General features: G+C 39.8%; 1 protein-coding gene across 1 annotated transcript in view; it reads left to right on the top strand.

Moving 5' to 3' along the window:
- Positions 1-23735, top strand: part of PDIA5 (protein disulfide isomerase family A member 5) — a 183252-nt gene that overhangs the window by 38790 nt on the left and 120727 nt on the right. The window contains exons 2-3 of the mRNA XM_036746296.1: positions 4522-4648; positions 8887-8974. Of these exons, the coding sequence (XP_036602191.1) occupies positions 4522-4648; positions 8887-8974 (215 nt within the window). The remainder of the gene's footprint in view (positions 1-4521; positions 4649-8886; positions 8975-23735) is intronic.

Raw genomic sequence — 23735 nt, 5'->3', positions numbered from 1 at the left:
ACTTATAATGCTTGCTCTTGCATTTAAATACCTTTACTATATTAAGGAAAGGTTCACTCTTATGATTTCTATATTTTTAAAAAATATTTTCCCAAATTACATTAAAACAATTAAAAAAATTTTTTTTAACATTTTGAGTTCCAAATTTTGTCCCTCTTCCCTTTTCCTGAGATGGTAAGCCATCAGATATGTTACATATGTATGATCATGTAAAATATTTCCATATTGGTCATTTTGTACAAGAAGACTTAAATAAAAGAAAAAGAATGAAAGACAAAAAATAGCATGCTTCAGTCTGTACTCAAACAATATCAGTTCTTTCTCTGGAGGAGGATAATATGCTTCATCATTAGTGCTTTGGGATTCTCTTGAATCATTGTATTGCTGAGAATAATAAGTCAGTCACAGTTCTTCATTGTACAATATTGTTACCGTGTACAGTGTTCTCCTTGTTCTTCTCACTTTACTTTGTATCAGTTCATGTAAGCCTTTCCAGGTTTTTCTTAAATTATCCTGCTTGTCATTTCTTATAGCGCATTAAAATTCTATCTTAATCAGTACCACTGCTTGTCTAGCCATTCTCCAATTGATGGGCATCCCTTCAATTTCCAATTTTTAGCTACCACAAAAAGAGCTGCCATAAATATTTTTGTACAAATAGGTCCTTTTCCCTTTTTGGGGGAGGGTGTCTTTGGGATACAGACCTAGCGTGGTATTGCCAGATCAAAGGGTATGCACAGTTTTATAGCCCTTTGGGCATAGTTCCAAATTGCTCTCCCGAATGGTTGGCATCAGTTCACAACTCCACCAACAGTGCATTAATGTCCCAGTTTTCCCACATCCCCTCCAACATCCAATAAGTTACCTTTTTTTTGGTCATATTAACCAATCTGGATTTCTAGATTTTTTAATAGAGAAAAGTATTCAGTTTTATCAAGTCTTTTTACCATCTATTCATAAGAGAAGATTTTTATTATTTGTATTATACCATCAGTATGGTTTATTATATTTCCTTATGTTGAGCCATTACTGCATTTCTGGTATAAACTTAACTTTGTCATAATGTATGATCTTTCTAATATATTATTGTAGCCTACTTGATAATATTTTATTTAAAATGTTTGCATCAATGTTCATTAGGGATACTGATGTATAGTTTTCTTTGCATTGTCTTTTCCTGGTTTAAGTATCTAGACTGTTTTCATATCATAAAGACTGGAAGAGTGACTTCTTTTCGTATTATTGCAGACAGCTTATGTAGCATTAGAATTAATTGTTCTTTGAATGTTTGATGAAATTCACTGCATTTGTCCTGGAGTTTTGTTCCTTTGGGAGTTTTTTTATGGCTTATTTAATTTCTTTTTCTGATAACGAGTTATTTAAATAGTTATTTAAGCCGAACTTCTGGGTTGACTCTCAAACCATAATGGTTTGTTTTCCTTCAGGGGCTTATGACTTGTCTTACTTGGTAAATTATTAAAAGTAGCCAAATGTAAATGTGTTTTTCAAATAAAGATATTTTTTTAATCACATACTTAGATATAGTGAGGTACCCAGGGTTTTAATTTCATAGCCCAAAATCTATTTGTGCCTCTCTTGCCCTTGAAGACATGTAACTGAGAGAAATAGAAAGAAAGAAATTTGGCAATGTAAATTCATTGAACTTTTTTAAGGGAAGCTATTATCACAGTGGTGACTTTGAGATTTGAGGAAGAGCATATAAAGCTTTTTTACTTTTCCCATTGTCATGGGAAAAAATAAAGGAGAAGTCAAAATAGTGCTACTTTCTAATGCTAACAATCATTTCCATTTTAGATATTAGGATAATAATATGACTTAGTAGAAAGACTCTCAACTGGGAATCAGGAAACCTGAGTTCTAACCTGAGCTTCACTACTGTCTAGCTGTATAATTAATTATGATCTCTTTTAATTACCAGATCTCATGACTTTCTTCTCAGTTTCATACTTCTTGACATCTCTTCAGCCTTTGACACGTTTTTACCCTCTTCTCTCTAGATTTTTGAGGCACTGCTCTCTCTTGGTTCTCCTCCTATTTGTCTGACTTGTTTCTTTTCATCTTTTTTTCTGGATCTACATCCTAATTATACCACTAACTTTTGGGTGCCCCAAAGGTACTGTCCTAGGCCTTCTTCTCTTCTCCCTCTCACCAGGGGTTCTTAAACTTGAGCCTATGATCTTGTTTTTAACTGTATTTCAGTATAATTGGAGTTTTGGTTTTTTGGGAGAATCCTATATATTTTATTTTGTGCACTTAAAAACTATTCTGAGAAGGAAGGAAACAGTTTTTCATTTAAATGCTTACTATGTGCCAAGAGCTTGTGCTAAGCTTTAAAAATATTGTATCCATACAAGAACCTTGGGAGTTAGTGGCTATTATTAATCCCCATTTCACATTTGAGGAAACTGAGACCAAGAGAGATTAAATGACTTGCACAGAGTCATACAGCTTAATAAGCTTCTGAGATTTGCACCCACATCTTCCTGACTCCAGGCCCAGTGCTCTTTCTACAGGAGGACCTAGTCGTATATCCATAGGCTTCACGACACTGTCAAGACAAAATGAGGGACACTCATTGCCTAATATCATCTCACTTAGTGATCTCAGCAAGTCCCATGGGTTCAGCTCCATCTCCATGCAGATACCTCCTAGATTCATGTATCTGACCATGACATGTCCAAAACAGAACTCATTGTCTTTCCCCGCAAACCTGCCTTTCTTTCCAAATTTCTTGTAACTATCACGGGTCCCAGCAAACATACTTGCAAGTTAGGGGTCACTCTCAACTTCTTAATAATCTACCTTCCATGTCCAGTATGATGTTAGATCTCATTTCTGGCTTCACAAATAGCAATCTTGTCTATTTCCTTCTTTCCACTCTTACAGCGTACTTCAGACAGCCTCAACTACTCTGTTTCACCATGAACATACCTGGTTCTTTCCTATCTCAATATGTAGTCACCACATATACTGTTACCCATAGCTAAACTATACTCTCTTTCTTTGCCAGTGTTACTATTTTTTTTTAAATTTATCAATAGATTCTTTTCATCTATCCAGTCTTTAGAGCCAAGCTCTAACAATGCTGCCTCTTCTCTGAAGTCTTGCCCGCTATCCCAATGTCTCCCTCCACGCTGCTTCTTCAGACCTCAAGTAGCATTTTGTTTTTCTTTCTCTATTGTTTGTATTTTACTGTCTGTTATCATTGCCTAAATGTCTTATCTTCATATTCTATGAGAGCCAGTACTTCACCTTAACTGAACTTGTATCTTTCCTCCTCCGGATGTTGCTCACAATAAGCAATTAGCAAATGCTTGTTGAATTACCTGCCCAGGTTCTATCTGGAAATGTTTTCCCCAAACTCTTCAATCTCTGTCCTCCCTTTCACAGCCAGACTCCTAAAAAAAGCTGGCTATACTTGTTGCCTCTGCTTCTCAGCTTTTTCTAATCTGGCTTCTGTCCCCAACACTTAAATAAAATCACTCTACCAAGTTTCATCGATGATCTGTTTATCAATAAATCCACTGGCCTTTTCTCAGCCTTTGTTTGTTGGTCTTTATGTCTGCGGAGTTTGACGGGGTTGACTCTACTTTCCTTCTGGATAGTCTCTCCTTCCTTTTTGTGACCCTACTCTTTCCTGATTCTCCTCTTACTTGTCTGACCTCTTCATATCAGTCTGTCTCCTGGAAAATCATTGTCCATATTCTATCCCTGTATATGAATATACTGCAGATTTCTGTGCATGGGAGTTGGTGATCTCATCAGCTTTCTGCTCTCTCCCTTGGTAATGACATCAACTCTCATTGATTAAACTATCATCTTTATGCAGATGATTCCTGAATCTGCATTCTGAAGCTCCAGCCTCTCTTTTCCCCTCCAACTATCTGTGGAATGTCTTTATCTGGATTTCCCATGGTCACCTCAAATTCAATAAGTCTCACTTTCATATATCTCGGTGCATAGCATATAGTGCAGACTTAATAAATCCTTGTCTGTTGGTTGAATTGTGGATAAATTACAGTTTATTCAGTATGAATCTGCTGAAAAAAGAGTGCTTATTTCCTTCCTACTTTTATACTTTCAAGCTTCAAGATTAGAGAAATAGTATTTGTATTTCTCCCATAAAGAGTGTACCTATCTGCTACCCTCAGGTTATGGCTAGTCTAACATATGAGGTAAAATACACATGGAATCCATATTTATTACAAAATTGAGAAGTATTTGAGAAGGAAAGGTGCCTGGAAGCTTAATGAATCATTTGGCTTCCCATGGTAAGTATTCTTGGTGGAGGTCATTTTACAGGAGGATTTTAGGAAGAGCAGGGCCAACTACAATGGAGGAAGTAGTCACTTCCTGCCCCCCCACCCCCAACCCAATCAAGAATTTAGAATGTTGGATTTTCCATTTAAATTCAGATTGTATTTTTGTCTCCATCTGCTAATTCTAGTGGTCAGACTGGGAACTGAGATTTATGATCAATTGATTTCTTTTAACCTCTAGGTAGTCCTGCCACTGTGTCTATCCTCCATCCAGATTTCCCCGCTCATCAAGAAAATCTCTGAACATAAGGATTTCAAGAAGCTTCTCAGGACTCGGAATAATGTATTGGTGCTTTACTCCAAATCTGGTAAGTACTCTTGGCCTTGCCTTCAAAAGCAACAGAAATAAAATAGAGGGAGAGAGGAGGTGGTGGGGGAGGGACAGAGGAACAGGGGATGGGGCGGGGAGAGAGACAGAAAGAGAAGAGGAAGAGGGAGAGAGGATGGTCATATATTTATGGCTTTGGGTGGGGAGAGGAGGAGGGAATGGAAGAATCACCCAGGAGAAGTGACCCTACTCTGAGGCTTATTTACTTTCATCTCTTCTCTGTGGAGAAGATGCCAACCTGATTTTGTACAGGGAGCTTCCTCACGTGAGAGTTTTCTATATCAAGGAATTCACAGGTCCAGTCCCTATCCCAAGCTCTGTTTTATCAGTTGCTTTTGAATAGTTAAGCTGTGCAGAGTTTTTTGGTTTTTCTGTGTGTGTGTGTGTGTGTGTGTGTGTGTGTGTTTTCCTGTCACTTAAGAGAATCTCTTCAGATAGTTCACTGGGGGGACATAGTCTCTGCTCTTAGGAAATTCCTAGTTTAATAGAGGAGCTGGGAGATATGCACAAGAAAAAATAAACAAATGTAAATTCTTATAGTCGACCTAGTGGGTGGGAACTCTAGTTTTCTTGTTAGACTGGGAGACATTGGCGATAGGGATCATGATTTTTTGCCTCTTGGTCATGTCTACAGTGCCAGGCTCTGTTCATAAGACGTGTTTAGGCAGCACCTGTGATTCATTGACTCTGGCCTGGCAGTAGCCTACTGATCTGAGAACTGGATTTGGCCAACTCCAGGCCTGCCTGCCCTCAGTCTGCCCCACTTTGAAGCTGGAGCATGTGGCTGAATTTAGAATCCACTAAGAACTTGGCAGATTTATTGAGAGTAGATGGCCATGACTAAGACCTTTCTTCTGACCTCCAGGCTAACAAGCAGAATAACTGATGGAGAGAGTTTTGCTTAGCTTTTGGCAGTGACTTCAGGGAAGGGTAAATGTCTGACTTGGTTGATGTCGTTCCAGGAGAGTTGTGTCTTTCCATTTCCAAAGGATGCCAAGTCTCCAGTGTGCCAGGAGAGACAGCAAATGGCTGGTCAAGTTCTGGGCACAGTTCTCACCAGTGACTCCTCTTTGGGTCATTAGGACTCGGGCCTGATGGATGTTTTGGACGTGTGTCTCTCTTGAAGCTCAGATCATCTCTGGCCTACAGCCATGCTCATTGGCACTTAGTGAATTTCTGCTTTAGTGTGCTTGGCAGTGTTTGCTGGCCCAGTGTGCTGGGTGCCTAGGATGTGACTAGCTTCTCTTTGCTACCAAAAGATGGAGAAACTGAGGTCAGCAGGGAGCCAAGTTTAGATGGGTTCCAGATAGGTGAGGGCCCCATAGAGGGCTCTAGAGCAGAGGTTCTTAAACTCCTTGTGTCATGGACCCCTTTCCAGAATAACATTTTTAAAAGAGTAAAATACATAGAATTACAAAAGATACCACTTGTATTGAAATACATCTATCAACATATTTAAAAAAACAAGTTGATTGAGTTAAGAGCTCTAGAGACTACTAAACAGACATAATCCATCAATCCATATTGGTGAATCTCTGTTATACAGAAATGTGTATGTTCTGTCTGCTGCACAGAAATCTATCAATTCATTAATTACAAGAGTGCATTAAGGCAAGGCAGGAATTAGTAATTGGGCTGGTGTGTTAGGGAATCACTAGAGGGGAAGTGGTTCGGATGGACTTTCAGACTTGACCTCTTAGTTTGAGGTAGAAACTGATGGACTTCTTTCCTCTCCTGTCTCTTTCTGGGAGAGTGGAGTTGCTTTTACCCATTGCTTCCCAGTTACTGCAGTAGGGTAGGTGATTATTTACCTTCCCTTTCTGTCTCCCTAGATTAAAAGACTTGCTTTTTAGCCTTGTTTTTATTGTGTTTCATTCCTATGGAACTTATGTGGAGGGTGATATTTGTGACCTTCAGAAGGATTTCTAAGCAGTATAATAACTGATTTTTCATTGCCTTTAAAAAAAACCATATTTAAAGCCAATTTACTTATGTAGATGTAGCTTCTTCTGGGCTGAAGTGTGGGGGTTGGGGAGAGTGTTGCAGAGAGGGAGAGAGAATTCTTTTACTTTCTTATTGCTTTGCATTTATATTTTTGCTTTCTTTTGTGTTTCCCCAGAACACAAATTGAACATTGACTTTTTGTCACATCTGGTCTGATTAAATTCTTTCCCCTTTTCTCCTATTTCTTGAACCTATCTAGTAGGGTTTGGGGACAGAGTCAAAATGGTGAGAACTTCCCTTTAGACTAGGGGTTCTTAACCTGGGCTCTGTGAACATTTTTTTAAAAAATATTTTGATAACTCCATTTAGATATAATTGACTTCCTTAATTTACATTTTATTTTTTGCATTTGAAAACGTGATTCTGAGAAGGGGTCTGTAGGCTTCACCAGCATGCCCAAGAGGTCTGGATACATGAAAGGTGATGAAGCCTTGCATTAGGAACTCCATGCATGCTTACTGCCAGCAGAGCTCAGGACTTGTTAGAGCGGCTTTCAGCAGTTGCTTTTTGTTGGTTCTGTGAAAGTCACAGTATGCCTCCTTATTTACAGCCAAGTCTCAATTATCCACAGTAGTAGAGGAGAATAGTAGTACAGATAATTTAAAAATTTTCATTTTCATTTCACTTTGGATTTGGTTCTGGAATGTATCACGACTCTCTGGAGGTCAGCAGACCTTCTTTCCTAATGACATTTGTTTTGGCTGATGTTAAAATAAGCATTCATTTTCCAAGCTCACACATATAACAAGGGAAGTGACCCCATAGTGAGTTCATTGTCAAGAATTAGACATTTATTATTCTGAGAGTGGGTAACAGAGCTGGCAGCAGGGCCGGTTTCCTCCTCTTCTTCCTCTCATCATGTCCCCTCTCATTCCCTCTTATTGTATTCTATAGCACTGGTGGGATTGGCTCCTTATCAATATAGATATAAATTAGAAAAAAATCTCTTGTTGAATTAATTGCATCCAACCCCAGGAAGAATTCCTACGAGTATCCATTAGAGGTAATGGGGGAGAGAGGGGACAAAGGAAAGGGTATCCTTCCTCTGGCTTCTTGGGAAATAGGAGTATGTTTCAGGTTGGGAATAGGATTTAGGTACATTTGCAGTTTTCCTTCAGTTGGTAGCATTGTGTATATGTTATTTAATCACCTCTGCTATTCTGAACTCCTAGGCCAGAGCACTTTATGCTTCAGGTGATGGAAAGAAATATGGTCCTTACCTTAAGGACCCCACAATCTGATAGGGGATTCAAGACAGCACACACACACACACACACACACACACACACACACACACAAACTAGAAATGTTTAATTGCAAAATAACAGAAGTATGTAAGTATGTTTAGGAGAGAGGATGAATTAGAGATTATAGTTTGGGGGAAAAGTTGTTTGGGAAACAAGCTGGTATAGTAGGAAGAGGCCTGTATTTGAAGTCAGAGGACCTGGGTTTGGATTTCACGTCTGTTACTTATTACCATTGTGAACTTGGATGAGTTCACTAACGTTTTCTCATTTTAAAAAATTAATTTATTTTTTTTTTAGTTTACAACATTCAGTTCTACAAATTTTTGAGTTCCAAATTTTCTCCCTCCTCCTCCCCAAGATGGCATGTAATCCGGTATAGGTTCTACATATACCTTCGCATTAAATTTATTTACACAATAGTCAAGTAGTAAAGAAGAATTATAACCAATAGAATGAATCATGAGAAAGAAGAAACAAAACCAAAAAAGAAGGAAAAAAAAGAGAGCAAATAGTTTGCCTCAATCTGCATTCAGACTCCATAATTCTTTCTCTGGATGTGCATAGCTTTTTCCATCATGAGTTGTTTGGAGCACTTTTTCACGTATAATAAGAGGATTGGACTAGATGATCTCTAGGGTCCCTTCCACTTACACATCCTATGATTTTAAGCTGTTAAGGTTTCCTGAAAAAGGTGAGTCTTTAGCTGTGGTTTAAAATAGGCATCCATACACCCGAAAGGTAGAACACCTGAAGTATATAGCTCAAATTTAAGACCTGCCCATTGAGAAGCAGCAGTTGTGAGCCTTATCTTCCATATGTGAAAATTCCAAGTTATGAAGAAACATGTTTTTGAAGTGAGACTGGTGGTGGTCTTGATTTCTGTCAGTGCCTGCTTTGTTGTATGTGAGAAGAAGGCAGGGATATCTGTGGAGCTGCCTGTGTTCATTTCATTGTTGTTTTTTTCTAGCTGCTGCAGCTGAAAACCACCTCAGGTTGTTGTCTAACGTGGCCAAGGCAGTGAAAGGACAAGGCACCATCTCCTGGGTGGACTGTGGGTATGTGCCGGGGCTTGGGGATGCTGGTAGGGCAGGGAGGCTGCTGCTTGTTTGGGACTTTAGGAGGGAGGGAAGCCTATTTTCTCACTGTCTGACTGAAGCTCCAGAAGTCATTTCGGAGGCCTCCTCAGCAGTACTTGCTCACCTTCAAAGTGAAGAAAGGCAGAAGATAGACTGCCACTGTGCTTGATAGTAACCCCTTGGTTTCCACAGGGCCTTTCCTTTTCAAAGCATCATGCTGTGTTATCTTTCGTCTTCACATCAACCCTGAGAAGTAGGGAAGGAAGGAAGTTTCACTTTACTTTGCAGAAAGGGAATCTGAAGCCCAGAGAAGTTAAGTGGTTAGTGAGACAATAAATACTTATTGATTTAACTTATTTTAAAGTGTTTAATAATGCTTGCCATTCTTGCTAGCTCTGTTTCCCAATTGTCTTTCTAGTTTTCTGTTGAAGCAAGGATCACACCTGGTTGTTATTCTTTACCGTCCCCCCTTGCCCCATGTTTCCTTCCTCCTGGCCCCCTACTCACCACCCCCCATGCTTCTAGGTGGCCTAGTAGAGAGAGTACTAGATATGAAGGCAGAAAGACCTGAGGTCATATCTAGATTCAGACACTTACTATGTGTCACCCTGGACAAATCACTTAACCTCCACCTGTCTAGATTTCTTCATCTGTAAAATGGGGATAATAATAGCACCTGCCTCCTAGGGTTGATGTAAGGACCAAACGAAATGTGTAAAGTGCTTTGCAGTTAAAATAGCTCTGAGGTACCACCTCACATCCATCAGATTGGCTAGCATGACAGAAAAGGAAGATGACAAATGCCGGAGGGGGTGTGGAAAAATAGAAGCATATGCAGTTTGGTGGATGTGTGGACTGGTCCAACTGTTATGGAGAACAATTTGGAACTATACCCAAAGGGCCATAAAACTGTGCATAACCCGTAATACCAATACGAGATCTGTATGGCAAAGACAGGTTTTTTTTAAAGGAAAAGGATATATATGTACAAAAATATAGCAGCTTTTTTTTGTGGTAGCAAAGAAACTGAGGGGGTGTCAGTCAATTGGGGAATGGTTGAACAAGATATGGTGTATGAATGTGATGAAATACTATTGAGTTGTAAGAAATGATGAAGGATATGGTTTGGAAAAGCCTGGGAAGACTTGTATGAACTGATGTAAAGTGCATTGAGTAGAACTGGGATAACATCGTACACAGGAACAGCGGTATTATAATGATCATCAACTGTGAAAGACTTCTCTACCCTGATCAGTACAGTGATCCATGACAGTTCCACAAGACTCTTGATGAAAAATGCTGTCTATTTCCAGAGAGAGAACGGACGATCTCTGAGTACAGATGGAAGCATATTTTTTTTTCTTGCATTTTTAAAAAACATGGCTGATGTTGAAATATGTTTTTTATCACTTCATATGTATAATGAATATTGTATTATTTGCTTTCTCAATGTGGGAGGTGAGGGGCAGAGGGAAAGAATTTGAAACAAAATAAAAATTAACAAAAACTAAACAAAAAGCACATGAAACAAATGAGAGTGGATCACATTTAGAAAAAAAATGCAAAAACAATATAAAACAACTAAAGCGCTTTGTAAACCCTAAAGCAGTATATAAATTCTAGATATTATTGTTGTTATTGTATGCATATACATTCATGAACTATACTCATTCTTTCTTTTTTATTTTTGGTGGCAGTTGGGGTTAAGGGATTTGCCCAGGGTCACACAGCTGGTAAGTGTCTGAGGTCAAATTTGAACTCAGGTCCTCATAACTCCAGGGCTGATGCTCTCTCCACTCTGCCACCTAGCTGCCCCAGGCTATATGCTTTCTGAGAGGTACAGCAGGGTCTAAGAACCCCTTAGTACTTCATCTTACTCCCTTCTTCCTTTCTCAATACAGTGTCCCCTTGAGGGATTTTAAGACTGTAGAAATAACAAGTAGCTTCTTTCCATAAAAAGTTGAGTCCCCCTGTTCTATAATTTGTGGCCCATGGAGGAATAAAAGCTTCTTCTGAATGGAGAAGGTTGAATATCGAAGGAGTTATATTGCTTTTCTGTCATTTGAGCATTCCTTATCCCAGTATGTTGATTTCTTCCTTTCTTATTCAGTTATTAGCTCTTTATTAGGTGTTTGTTTGCATGTGCTGGGTACACTATACAGTGAGTAATGCACAGAGATACTGTGATCAAAAGGTATCTAGTCTGAGACTGACATATTAACACAAGGATAGCAAATGAACACAGAGTAAATGCATGTAAGCACAGATTAAACATAAGCACTCGTGAACATAATGGAGATCCTTTAATACGAATGGCTAGCTTATGCTTAGAGCAGAGTGCTAGAAGTATTTCTGGAGCCAGTGAATTCCTTCTTGCCTCAGTAGCCAGTGGTGATTGGGTTTTTAGATGGAGAACAGAGCAAAGTAATGGGAGGAGATATGCTTATAATGTTAACCATCATTCTGTTCTTGAGGCACACTATAGAACACATTTTCTCATGGAAGCAATGTTATAAATGGTAATGATGTTTGCTCTCCTGCCCACAAAAGTCTCCAGTAATATTGGTGCTTATTAATGGTCTACACTATGGATAAATAGGCTTTTGTAGCCCGGATCATTTGTAATACTGTTTCTGTAGGAAAGCACATTCCAAATTTCAAACAGCCAGCTAAACCTGTTTGTAAGTTTGGGGCCATTTGCAAGCCTTATCCTTCTCTTGCTTGGGATGAATTGATGGAAATTCATATTTAGACAGAGTAGGGCTAGAACAAGACATCTTTGGATTATTGCTGTGATGTGTCTTAGGCAGAACTACTTGCATGCCACCCAGACAGCCTTATTGTTCCTTGTTTAGGTGAAAGATGCTAGGGAAAAATATACCCGCAGCCCTTGCCTATTTGGTGTGTTGAGTAGTACCTAAATTCCAGTCTCTAAAGCCTCATTGGGAGTACGGTGAGAGCTCCCTTAAGGTCATCAGAGCCCATCAGTATCCTGTGCAGTTCATTTGAGCTGGCTTGTTGTATCATAACTGATGACAGAACTTTCTAGCTGCCTGCTCCAGCCCAACTTCCCATTCCCTGGCTGGGTTGGAAGGTGGAGTAGAGGGGTGTGAGCGAGAGCAGCCAAGGAAGAAAGCACCAGCCACATGAGCCAAATCTGCTCAGGGACAGTATGTGCATCCAGGGTCAGTATACCAGTGTTACATGTTGGGGGTTTTGTTTGCTCATTCAGACAAAAGTTGTGGAGATGGCAGTGTGGGAAGATTTTTTTAAAAATATTATGTAGTTTGTTGAGGGAGAAACTCACAGATGTGCTTGTGGTGTGAATGTTTTGAAAACCCAGTTTTGACTACTAATGTTGGATTTGGTATTGGCACATTTTGATAGGATCTTGTACCTTCAATCCTTAGCTATAGATGGTACTGTCTACAATTTCTGGTTTATCTTGGTTTGACTGCCTTGTCTTTTTCTCTTGTCTCGTTCATCAAACTGGGAGCCCCCCGAGGTTAGAGACTTACTTTCTCATTATAGTTTTCCAAAAGGAAATTTCCCCATTAGACTAGAAACTCTCTACCAGAATAATTGGCAAAATAAAAAAAGGCTACAGGGTAAAAAAGGCACAGTGAAATCTCTAAGCCTGCAGGTGTGAACTCTTTAGGGTATTAACATGTCACTCAAAGGGAGATAGGCTGTAAGAAGCTCCCATAAGGAGGACAAAGCCAAGATGGCTACATCAGTAGAGGTAGGCAGCCTAACTTCCATATACCTACTCCCCCTAAAAAGACTAAAAATAGCACCAGATCAAATGGAGATGAAGCATAAAAAGCTACAGTAAGTGCCTTTGCCCACCCCAGAGCTACATAAAAAGTCAGCAAGAATTCTGCCCACAGGCAATAGGGAAGAAGCTCTCCCAGAAAAACTAGCACCAGTGTAGGCAAACAAGAAGGCAGCCTCCCAGTGGAACCCCATATACCTGTAACCTGTAAGGATTTCTATCCAGAGGCAGTAAAAGTAGGGGACCCAGAATGTGGATCTTGGAAACAACTGGGTTTAGTAGCATTCAAACCAGGACTTATAGGCTTAGGGTCCTGAGATGCCATAAAGGACCGTAAAGATGTAGTGCTTTGTTTGAACCTCCTCTGGAATAGGGAGAGGCTGAGGCCTTAAAAATTCCAAAAGCTCTTAGAATAGACACACCCCAGGAAGTGAAAGTTGGAGCAGGAACCCAACTGGAGACCAAGCAGGGCTTTTTTCCTCATCCCAAGGTACAATAGGGTTTGGAGCTTGATCTTAACACAAAGTTCCAGTTCAGGAACTAAGGCTGGGGAGATGAGTAAACAAAAGATGACACCAGCCACTATAAAAAATTATTTAAGAGATAGAGTCAGAATGGTCAAGTGAGAAGAAGCATTTTTGCCCAACTCTCCCAGCATGTGGCCACCACAGTAATCTAGAAAACATGCTAGACTTAATCTTGATTGGGAAAGCCAAGAAAAAGTCACAGTGAGTTACGTTTCCAGCTCAGAACAGCTTAGGGAAATACAGAGAGAGAGGGCTGAAAACACTGAGGATGAAGAGCTGGCCAGAATATACCAACTGAGCAGTAGAGATCATTTCATCCCCCAGAGACAAAAAGAGGACCAAGACAGAGCACCAGGGCAGGAAGCACTGGGGCAGAAAGAGATCCTGGGGGATCCCTGAACTATCAGTAGGTGCAGAAACATATCATCTGACATCTGTGTTGCCTATTACCCAGGGTGGAAAAGAGTGGTTGCAAGTGGACATGGGCTTAAAGCTGTGTACTAATTAAGGAACAAGTTCTGGAAGTGTAGCTGTATGGCTTTGAATCCAAGAGTAGAGTGGTGACTCAGTGCTAGCCTTTAGTCCAGCACATAAGCCTGCAGTGGAATAACTAGTTAGAGCAGAAGTCCCAGGCTGATGGGTAACCAGCAGTTCAGTCCCTCTGAAGTAGCAGAATCTCCCAGCAGGCTAACAGTGACCGAGTCCAGCAGCAGGCTACAAAAACCCAGCTACACACAAGCCAACAGATCCAAATATGAGTCAGACCAAGAGGGCAGTGAATAGGCTTCTCCTAGATCACACTACTTTGGGAACATTGAAAACTAACAGCCCCTGGACTGGGTTGTGAAAGCAGTAGAACATAAAAGGATAGAAACTCAGGCCAGACATCCCTTTCAGAAGTGTTCAGAATCCAGCATAGCACAAAAGTCCAAAGTCAAGAAGCAGGCTGGAAGAATGATCAACAAACAAATAAAAAAACAAAAACCTGACCATAAAAAGCTATTATGGTGACAGGGAAGCTTATGACTCAAACACAGAAGATAATGACTTGAAAACATCTATCTGCAAAGCATCAAAGAAACATGTAGATTAAACACAGACCCAACTGGAATTCCCAGAAATGTTAAAGAGTTGTAAAAAAAATTATTTTAAAACCATATGAGAGCAATGGAGGAAAAAATATGAGAGCTTTAGGAGAGAGATATGAAAAGAGAATTAACTGGTAAAATAGCTCATGAGGCACAAAATCTTATTGAAGATTATTATTGAAAATTAGAATTGGCCAGATAGAAGTGAATGACTCCACAAGACATCAGGAAATAATAAAACAATCAAAATACTAAAGAGAAAAAGAATGTGAACCATCTTATAGGAAAAACAGTTCACATAGAAAATTGATTGAAGAGATCATTTAAGAATAACTGGATTACCTGAAGTCCATCAACAAAAAAAGAGATTAGATATCTTAGAACTAGAGGGCAAAGTACAAATTGAAAATCAGTCACTTTGTGAAAGAAACACCAAAATGAAAACTCTTGGGACTGTTATAACTAAATCCTGGTTTAGGAAGTCAAAACAAAAGTATCAGGACACTATTTGTGTCATAGAAGGAATTTGGTAGGAACTCCACTTTTTTTTTTCAAACAGTTTATGCACTATTGAAATTAATTTTTGTTTAAATGTTTAGTAGAATTCACTCGTAAATCCATCCGGTTCTGGGTTCATTTGCTTTTTTTTTTCCCCTTGAGGGAAGGAGGTTGATTTATGTTTTGTTCAATTTCTTTTTCTAAGATAGCCATTTTAAGTATTCTGTTTCCTGTTCTATTAATCTGGGCAATTTATGTATTATATTTTTGTAACTATTCATCCATTTCATTTTGACTTTCAGTTTTATTAGCATGTAGTTGGACTCTCTAAGGTAGGGAGTCAAAACAGAGACAGAAAACTATAGACCAATTTCCCCAATGATTATTGATGCAAAAATTAAATAAAATACTAGTATGGAGATTACAAAAATATGTCATGTTTATTTTATACCAGGAATGCAAAATTGGTTCAATATTAGGAACATGATAAGCATAACTGACCATATTAGTGACAAAATCCATATGGTTATTTCAATAGATGCAGAAAAAGCTTTTGACAAAATGTAATACCCACTCCTGTTAGAAGACTAGAAAGTAGGAATAGATGGAGCTTTCCTTACAATGATAAGTAGTATCTATCTAAAATGAGAAGCAAGCATTATCTGTAATGAGGATAAGCTAGAAGCCTTTCCAGTAAGATCAGGAGTGAGTCAAGAACATCCATTATCACAATTACTATTGAGTATTGTATTAGAAATGCTATCTATATCAATAAAGCAAAAAAAAAAAGAAAGTAAAAGAATAAGCATAGGCAAAGGAGAACCCTAGAGAATCAACTAAAAAACTAATCGAAACAAAGTTTTGATTCAGCTTCAGCAAAGTTAAAATATATGAAATAAACCCATACAAATTATCAGCATTTTTGTCTCTTCCCAACAAAATCCAGCAGGAAGAGAAAGAGAGATACCATTTAAAATAATTGTAGACTGCATAAGTTACCGAGACACATATAGGAACTTTATGAACACAGTTTTATAAAACATTCCCAGTGCTTCACTCTTTCTCACCCCAACATTCTTTTTTTGGAGATCATCCCAACATAACTGACTCAGTGCACTCTGCCTATGTAGACTTCTTCTCATTGCCTTAATGATAAAGTTCTTAGGAGTTATATGTATCATCTTTTCATGTAGGAATATAAACAGTTTAACTCCATTGAGTCCCTTATGACTACTCTTTCATGTTTACCTTTTTAATGCTTCTCTTGAGTTTTGTGTTTGAATGTCACATTTTCTACTCAGCTCTGGTCTTTTCATCAGGAATGCTTGGAAGTCCTTTATTTCATGAAACGTCCATTTTTCCCCCGAAGGATTATAATCAGTTTTTCTGGTAGGTTATTCTTGGTTATAATCCTAGTGCCTCGCCTTCCAGAATGTCATTCCAAGCCCTTTACTCCTTTGATGTGGAAGCTGCTAAATCCTGAGTGTTCCTGATTGTGGCTCCGTGGTATATGAATTGTTTCTTTTTGAGTGCTTGCAGTATTTTCTCCTTGACCTGGGAGCTCTAGAATTTGGCTATAATATTCTTGGGAATTTTTCATTTAGAGAACTCTTTCAGGAGGTGATCAGTGGATTCTTTCAATTTCTATTTTATCCTCTGGATCTAAGATAGCAGGGCAATTTTTCTTGATAATTTCTTGAAATATGATATCTAGATTCTTCCTTTGATCATGGCTTTCAAGGTAGTCCAATAATTCCTAAATTATCTCTCCTTGATCTATTTTCCAGGTCAGTTGTTTTTCCAATAGATATTACATATGTTCTTCTGTTTTGTAAAATTCTTTTAACTTTATTTTATTGTTTCTTGAAGTCTCCTGGAGTAATTAGCTTCTACTTGCCACATTCTAGTTTTTAAGGAATTATTTTCTTCAGTGAGCTTTTGTACCTTTTCATTTGGCTAATTCTCCTTTTTAAGGAGTTCTTTTTTCCCTGAAATTTTGAACCTGTTTTTCCATTTGGTCTATCCTGCTTTTTAAGGAATTTGTTTCCTCAGTGAATTTTTGTACCTCTTTTACCATTAGGCCAATTCTGGATTTTTAGGTCACATTCAGTATTTTTATGCCTCTTTTATGAAGCTGTTAATCCTCTCACATGCTTTTCTTGCATTATTCTCATTTCCTATCCTTATTTTTCCTTTATTCTCTCTTTTGTTAACAATTCTAGGAATTCTTGTTGGGCTTGCGTTCATTTAGCATTTTTCTTTAAGGTTATTATAGCTGTTTTTATGTTGTTCTGACTTTTTGCCTTGGTCTTCCCTGCTACTGTAGTAGCTCGTTATGATCAGTTCTTTTTGTTGTTGTTTGTTCATTTTTTCCAGCCTTTTTCTTGACTTTGAACTTTATGTTAAAGTTGGGCTCTGACCACCCTGGAGGTGAGGTGGTAATGTCCCAAGCCTCAGGTTTTTTCATGCTGCTATTTTCAGAGCTTATTCTGGGGGTCTGCAAGTCTTCAGTGCTTCCGAAGTGTAAAAGGTGTGGTCACTGTCTCCTGATCGGTACTCTGGTCTTTATCCAGGAAGGGTGCCTCCTGTCCTGTGGCCACAAGTGCTTATATGCCTCTCTATCTTGGAACTCTGACTAGGACCCCTACTCACTGTTGCTATTGTGGCCACCTCCAAGGCCCACTGCTGGTGTTGCTGCTGTGTTCTAGGGCCTTGCCCATCCTGGTGTTACAGACCTCTCTTGTAAACCTCCTAAGTAGTCTTAGGCTGGAGAAATATCTCCCTCTTTTGTTGGCTCTGCTGCTCCAAAATTTGATTTTAAAGTTGTGGAGTGTTGGGAGCGTTCAGCTGGGTTCCAGCCTATATTCTGCCATCTTGGCTCTGCTCCAGTGATATTTTGTTTGTTTGTGTGTTTTAAAGAAATCAGTTTTACATCCTTATACAACAACAGACATCACTTTAGCTTGGTGAGGGGAGGAATAGGGAAAGCTTCCTGGGAAGTGCTACCTGTTCTGGGCCCTGATGTAAGTGGAGGATTGCTTTGTCACAAATGAAGGGTAGTAGCCGGAAGTTGAGCATGTCAGTATTTGGAGACCTGGATTGGATGGCGGGAAAGGGGAACTGCAAAGTCTGCCTTACTTGTCCCTTCACGGTATGTAGGAGGCTGCTAGGTGATAGAGTAGAAGAAAGAGTGCCAGGTCTGGGGTCAGGAAGACTTGAGTCAAATCCAGCCTCAGACATGGAACTATGTGATCCTGGGAAAATCATCTAACCATTGTTTGCCTCAGTTTCCTCATCTGTAAAATAGGGATAATAATAGCACCTACCTTGCAGAGAATTAAATGAGATAATATTTGTACTTAGCACAGTGCCCGGCACATAGTAGGTGCTATATAAATGTTAGCTATACACACATACACACACAGAGCTATAAAGTACATGTATTTGTGCGGGAGGGGAAGAGCATAGAGAATGTTCTCCAGTGAAGGGAGAGAATTCTTGAGCCTGGGCCTGAGGTATTAGGTCTTTTAGGCAGAGTCGTTCTCAGGGCTTCCCAGGTGGCAAGGGGAGAAGAAAGGATTTAATGACTCCATTCATTCATTTGACAAATTTGCTAATGGAATGTCATGCAGACTTTGTGAAGATGCTCTTGAAGTCGTTTGTAGGCCCTTAATGTGACTCCTCCATCATCAGAGACATTTTACTTAGGACATTCCAGGAGATAGCCAGGCTTGCGATAGCTAGCAAGTGTTTGGCGGTCGTCCCTCCAGCAGGAATCCCCTCCCCTACTTTGTGTGGCTTCCCTTTGTTTCTGTCCCTCCCATGCTGTCCTTCTTTGTCTCTTAAGAGTGCAACTTGTGTCTTCCCATATTCCATTTTGTAGCTCTTTTCCTAGTCTTTCTTCTTAACTCCTTTCTTTTTTCTGTTTCTGCTCTTAATTTCTCCTTCAGCTTACACTTGCCTCCTGGGTTTCTGAGTAGTAATTTATGGCTACTGGTGTAGTGTCTGAGTGAATCTAGTTTCTGTCAGGGTAGTTAATGCTATCCTTTCCTGGTCCCAGTTTCCTGACCTGGGCTGTGGAGGCTCCATTCAGTTTTGCTGGTGATTGTCATTAGGTTTTTTTATATGTAAATAAACAGATTTGCATTCCCATCATACCCCAGTAGCCTGGCACTGGGGAGAGAACTTGGCTGGGATTCTTACAGTCTGAGAGGATAGAGGAAACTATGGCCAAAGAAGGAATTGGTGGGAGTGAGCTCTGTCTAATATGCTAATTACTCCTGCTAATTCCTCTTTTGGACATGGCTGTCCTACCAGACAAATGCTGCTTCCCTCCCTTGGTTTTTGAGGTTACCATCTCTCTTGATTTTTCCTGCCATGACATTTCCCTCCTCTCTGTTCTCTCCCTGTGTCTGCTTTATTTTCCATAAAGCTTAAGTCACTGGCCTGGAGCAGTGCATGGAAAGAGAGGCATCCTATAGATTGATTATTCAATCTAATTTCATTACTCGGTCTGAGTTCTGCTGTGCCCATAAATGTGGGGACTTTCTCCTTTCTCTCCATCCTCCTATCCTTCCTGTTTGTACTACAGATCGCTTTGTATCAGACTCTCCTGAGATATTCCAGGAAAGCCACATTGGGAAGAATTACTCTTATCCTTGGAGGTAGCTCCTGTATTGCCTGGTTGCCTAATGTCTCACATGAACTCCAAGTCTCATCTACATGTTAGACTGAATTTTCCTCTCCCTCTCCTTCTCCCTCTCTCCCCCTTATCCTTTCTTACTGTTTTCATGTGCCTTGTCTCTCAACTCGATTTTAGAAAGAGTCAAAGTTTCACTTGTATCCCTTGCTTCTGGCACAGTACTGGGCACCTAGGAGAGAGAGTGGAAAGAGCCCTGGGGAGTCAGGAGACACTGGTTCAAATCCTGGCCTTACCCCTTGCCGGCTGAGTGACCTAGAGGAAGTCAGTTCACATCATGGAGACCTAGTTTCCTCTTCTATAAAATAGCAGTACTATTTCCTGCCCTGTTTATCTCACAGAGTTGTGAGTATAAAAATAATAGATGTGAAAATATTTGCTAATTATAAAACTATATGTGTGTATTATTATTATTATTATAATAGGTGCTTATTAAATAGTTGTTTCTTCCCTATGCCGCATTTCCCCCTTATATTTGGAGAATGGTGGGAGCTCTCCCCACCTCTACCTCCCAGAGATGTGAGGTGGGAGGATGGGGGGATGTTCACATTGTGGATAAAAGATTTTGAGAATAAGATGGCCATAGCAGTGCAGACTGTGGCTAAATGATTGTAATGTTAATGGAAGCGGTTGCTGTTGCAATGCAACTCTGATGGGAGTTTCTGGGAAATGTACTGTTTAGTGTCAGCTTCATTTTTTAATTCTCCATTTCCTTGTGCCTTCTGTCCTGGCCCCTGTGCTCAGAGTGAGCATGCTGAGAGAGAAGGAAGAAGGGTCCAGGTTTGGACATGGTGTATCTGTGTCACACAGTGGAATCAGAGGATTCTGAGCTAGCAGAGACTCGTCAATTCCAGCACCCTTATTTTTCAGATGAGGAAAATGAGAGTGGATTTTTGCAAGGTGGTACAGCTACCTAATGTCAGAGTCAGCACTAGAACCTCAAATATTCTGTTTGCCAGTCTTATATCATACTGTCAAGTCATCCTAACGAGGACTGGATAACCAGATATTTACTCCTTGGGAGAATGTATCCTGTCCCTAGCTACCCGTCTCCCCCCAATTCTCTTCGATCATCTGCCTTGCTTTTTTTGTGGGGGTGGGTCCCCAGAAGCACAATATGAGAGATCATTACTACAAAGAGCTTTACAAATATGATATTATGTATAGACAGCATCTATCCTAGATCAGCACCTAGTTTATTCTATAATAAATCCATAATCAAACGCTGTATTTGTGCATATGTGCCTATGTTAGCCATATCTCCAGGACTATATGAGGATCATATTATATTTGTGGAAGTAGAAAAAAGGAATTTTCATAGTCTGAGTTGGCCCAAATCTGAGTGATTTAGTGAGGTAGGTTGTGGGATTAGAGTTTCATAAGGAATTGAGTAAGAATTGTCAAGTAGCAAGTTGGTGATACAAAACTCAAAAAATAATAGACTTCTGGGGTTTGGGCAGACGAGCAAGGAAGGTCAGACTGATCACTTCCCATGTATATCTCTGCTGCTAATGATTGGTTTCATTAGGGCAGAGGATGAGAGTGAGATAGGTTAGAGCCTTCGGACTCTAAAGTCTATTACTGTCATTCATTCATAGTAGTGATCTGTAGGTAACCTCTTGTCCCTCCTGCTGGAAAGAATGAATCTGAGAGAGGAGGTGAACAGAACCTGGGAAGACACTACCAGGTTCTATAATTCTGGGCATGTAACAAAGCCTGAAGCCCAGAAAGCCAGGAGACAGGAAGGAAGTAAAAGCGTTTCTGCAAAAGCTCAAGAGCTGTGCCGTTCTGCTAGTGGATCCCCTTCCTGTCAGGAGCACCACACACACACACACACACACACACACACACACACACACACACACACACACACACACAAAAAGCAAGCTTATCTTCCTGCTTGGAGAAGAATGGAAAGAACTTGAGGACTGCCTGTCTTCTATCCTATTAGAAAGGATGAAGTGTTCTCAGGCGATGATGGAAAGAAGACATGAAGAAAAAGGCAATAAAATGTGAAGAAGCCTATCAGCTGGGTAGGCCTGACACGGAAAATCAGAAGGCTTGCTATCTTTAATATGCATCTAAGACATGAATGGAGCAGGAGTGGTAGTCTGGCTCCAGCCCACCTTCTCATCTTTATTTCATATTATTCTCCTTCACATAATCAGTGCTGCAGCTAAACTGGCTTACACATCCCTCCTTAGTTTCACCCTTGTCTTTGTACAGTGACATATCTTCTTCCTTGTGTCCATACTGGTTGCTTCCATGTTTGTGCCTCTTGCTGTCACGCTCTTCCTTCAGGGTCTAGTTCAGGTGTCATGTGCCACCTTGACCTCTTCTCCCCTATGTGAAATGATCCCTTCATCACTGAATCTCTCATTCCACTCTACTATGTACTTAATCATGTTTCTATTTGTATTAATTATTCATGAATATATCTTAGCCTCTATTATATTGTAAGCTTTTTGAGGGCAGGAATTATGTCTTTTTCATTGTTATCTCTCCATCTCCAATCTCAGTGCTTTGTATATAATAGTCACTAAATCAGTATATATGTTGCTGAATTTGTTTACTGGGTCCATGTAGCATTAGGAAGAAGAGCTACACTTTCATAGAATCTAACAGCTTTTCTCTTGTAGGCAGTGTCAAGCAGGTAGGTTGGTAGCTTTGAAAATTGGGGAGGAAGGAGAAAGCTGCTGTAGGAAGGAAAGCTTCTATCCCTTAGTCTGAGAAAGCTGAGTATTAACTCTTTGAGGTCATTTAGCTGAAGCAAATTAAGAGCAGAAATCAAGTTAAATTCTTAACCTTTCTGTATCATGGACTCCTTTGGTGGAACAGTGAAGCCAGTGGATCCTTTCTCAAAATAATGTTTTTACATTTGGGAAACCACTTATATTGAAATAAAGGTATCAAAATATTTTTTTTAAAAATTGTTGGACTTCAGTTAAGAACCCCTGGCTTAGTTGTTCTTTAAGGCCCTTTCTACCCTGAGGGCTTATGATCCTAAGGTGGTTCTCTTCCTTTCTTCTCCAAAGCATCACGTATCTCTGTTGGGGTAAATTTACCTTGAACTTTTCGCCAATGTGTGAATGACTCAAAGGTGCTGAAGCTGGCATAGCTTAGTGGGATTTTCTAGTCCCAAGAGAGGTTATCTAATTGATTCAAATTGAATGGTTCCAAGCAGAATGTAAGCTTCTTGAGGTCAAGAACTTCTAAAAAATGTCCCCATCTCCCCAGCATAGTGCCTTGAAGTATACTTAAGTGTTTGCTGGACTTATTTAAACTGAATTGAAATCATTCTGGACTGAGGGAGCATAGAGAAAAAGTCTTTTATCATATTGTTCCATGTTTTTGGAGGTGGAGGGTAGCATTATCTGGAGCTCTGGAACAAGCAAATCATTGAGACTGGGGCCAGGAGATAACAAATAGCAGGATTTTGAATGACAGACCAAGAATGAGGGATGGGAAGACTTGTGTCACTGTCCTTCATTCTTGAAGAGGACCAATGACATCACAAGGGTGATGTCTTGACCTGAGTGTGAATTGGATTTAAGTGAGGCAGAGCTGTGCAAAGTCATCAGCCTCACTTTTTCCTCCAGAGTCACTGGAGTCCAGTGGCAAGACAAAAGTCAGGACGACTGGTGATGGCCCCTGGATGGGAAGAATCTATTTATTAGATAGTGCTCCAGTTCCTCTTAGTACCGTTGATCAGTGCTGGCTGTGTCTTGTGGACTGGGTTCACGTGGATAACACAGTGTTGAGGCAGTGTGATACAAGGTTAACCAACGTCTGAGGTTGGGTAAAAAGGACAGCATGTTAGGTTTGCTTCTTTAGATGAAGTCTGAGCCATTGATCTGTTACGCTTTCTTATTTAAATGACACTGAACTTCCATCTATCTGCAGTGCTTTTTCCCATAGACCTGACATAAAGGATGCAGAATTAGAATGGTTGTTGGGTTGTGTGTTGTCCTTTTTTCTCATCATTGGCCTTCCTTGCCAAAGCTGTGAAGCCACACTCAAAACACCATAATTCTAACAAGAATCGATTAACAAATATCTATTTTGTGTCATAGGGGACATAGATCAACACCCCAGGGACTTAATTCCCCATTTAGCTCAGTTCCTATATAGCAATAATTTCTCAAAGTTCAAG

This window comes from Trichosurus vulpecula, chromosome 2 (genome assembly GCF_011100635.1).
Source record: "Trichosurus vulpecula isolate mTriVul1 chromosome 2, mTriVul1.pri, whole genome shotgun sequence".
Lineage (NCBI taxonomy): Eukaryota > Metazoa > Chordata > Mammalia > Diprotodontia > Phalangeridae > Trichosurus > Trichosurus vulpecula.
This window is presented reverse-complemented; position numbering and strand designations above follow the sequence as displayed.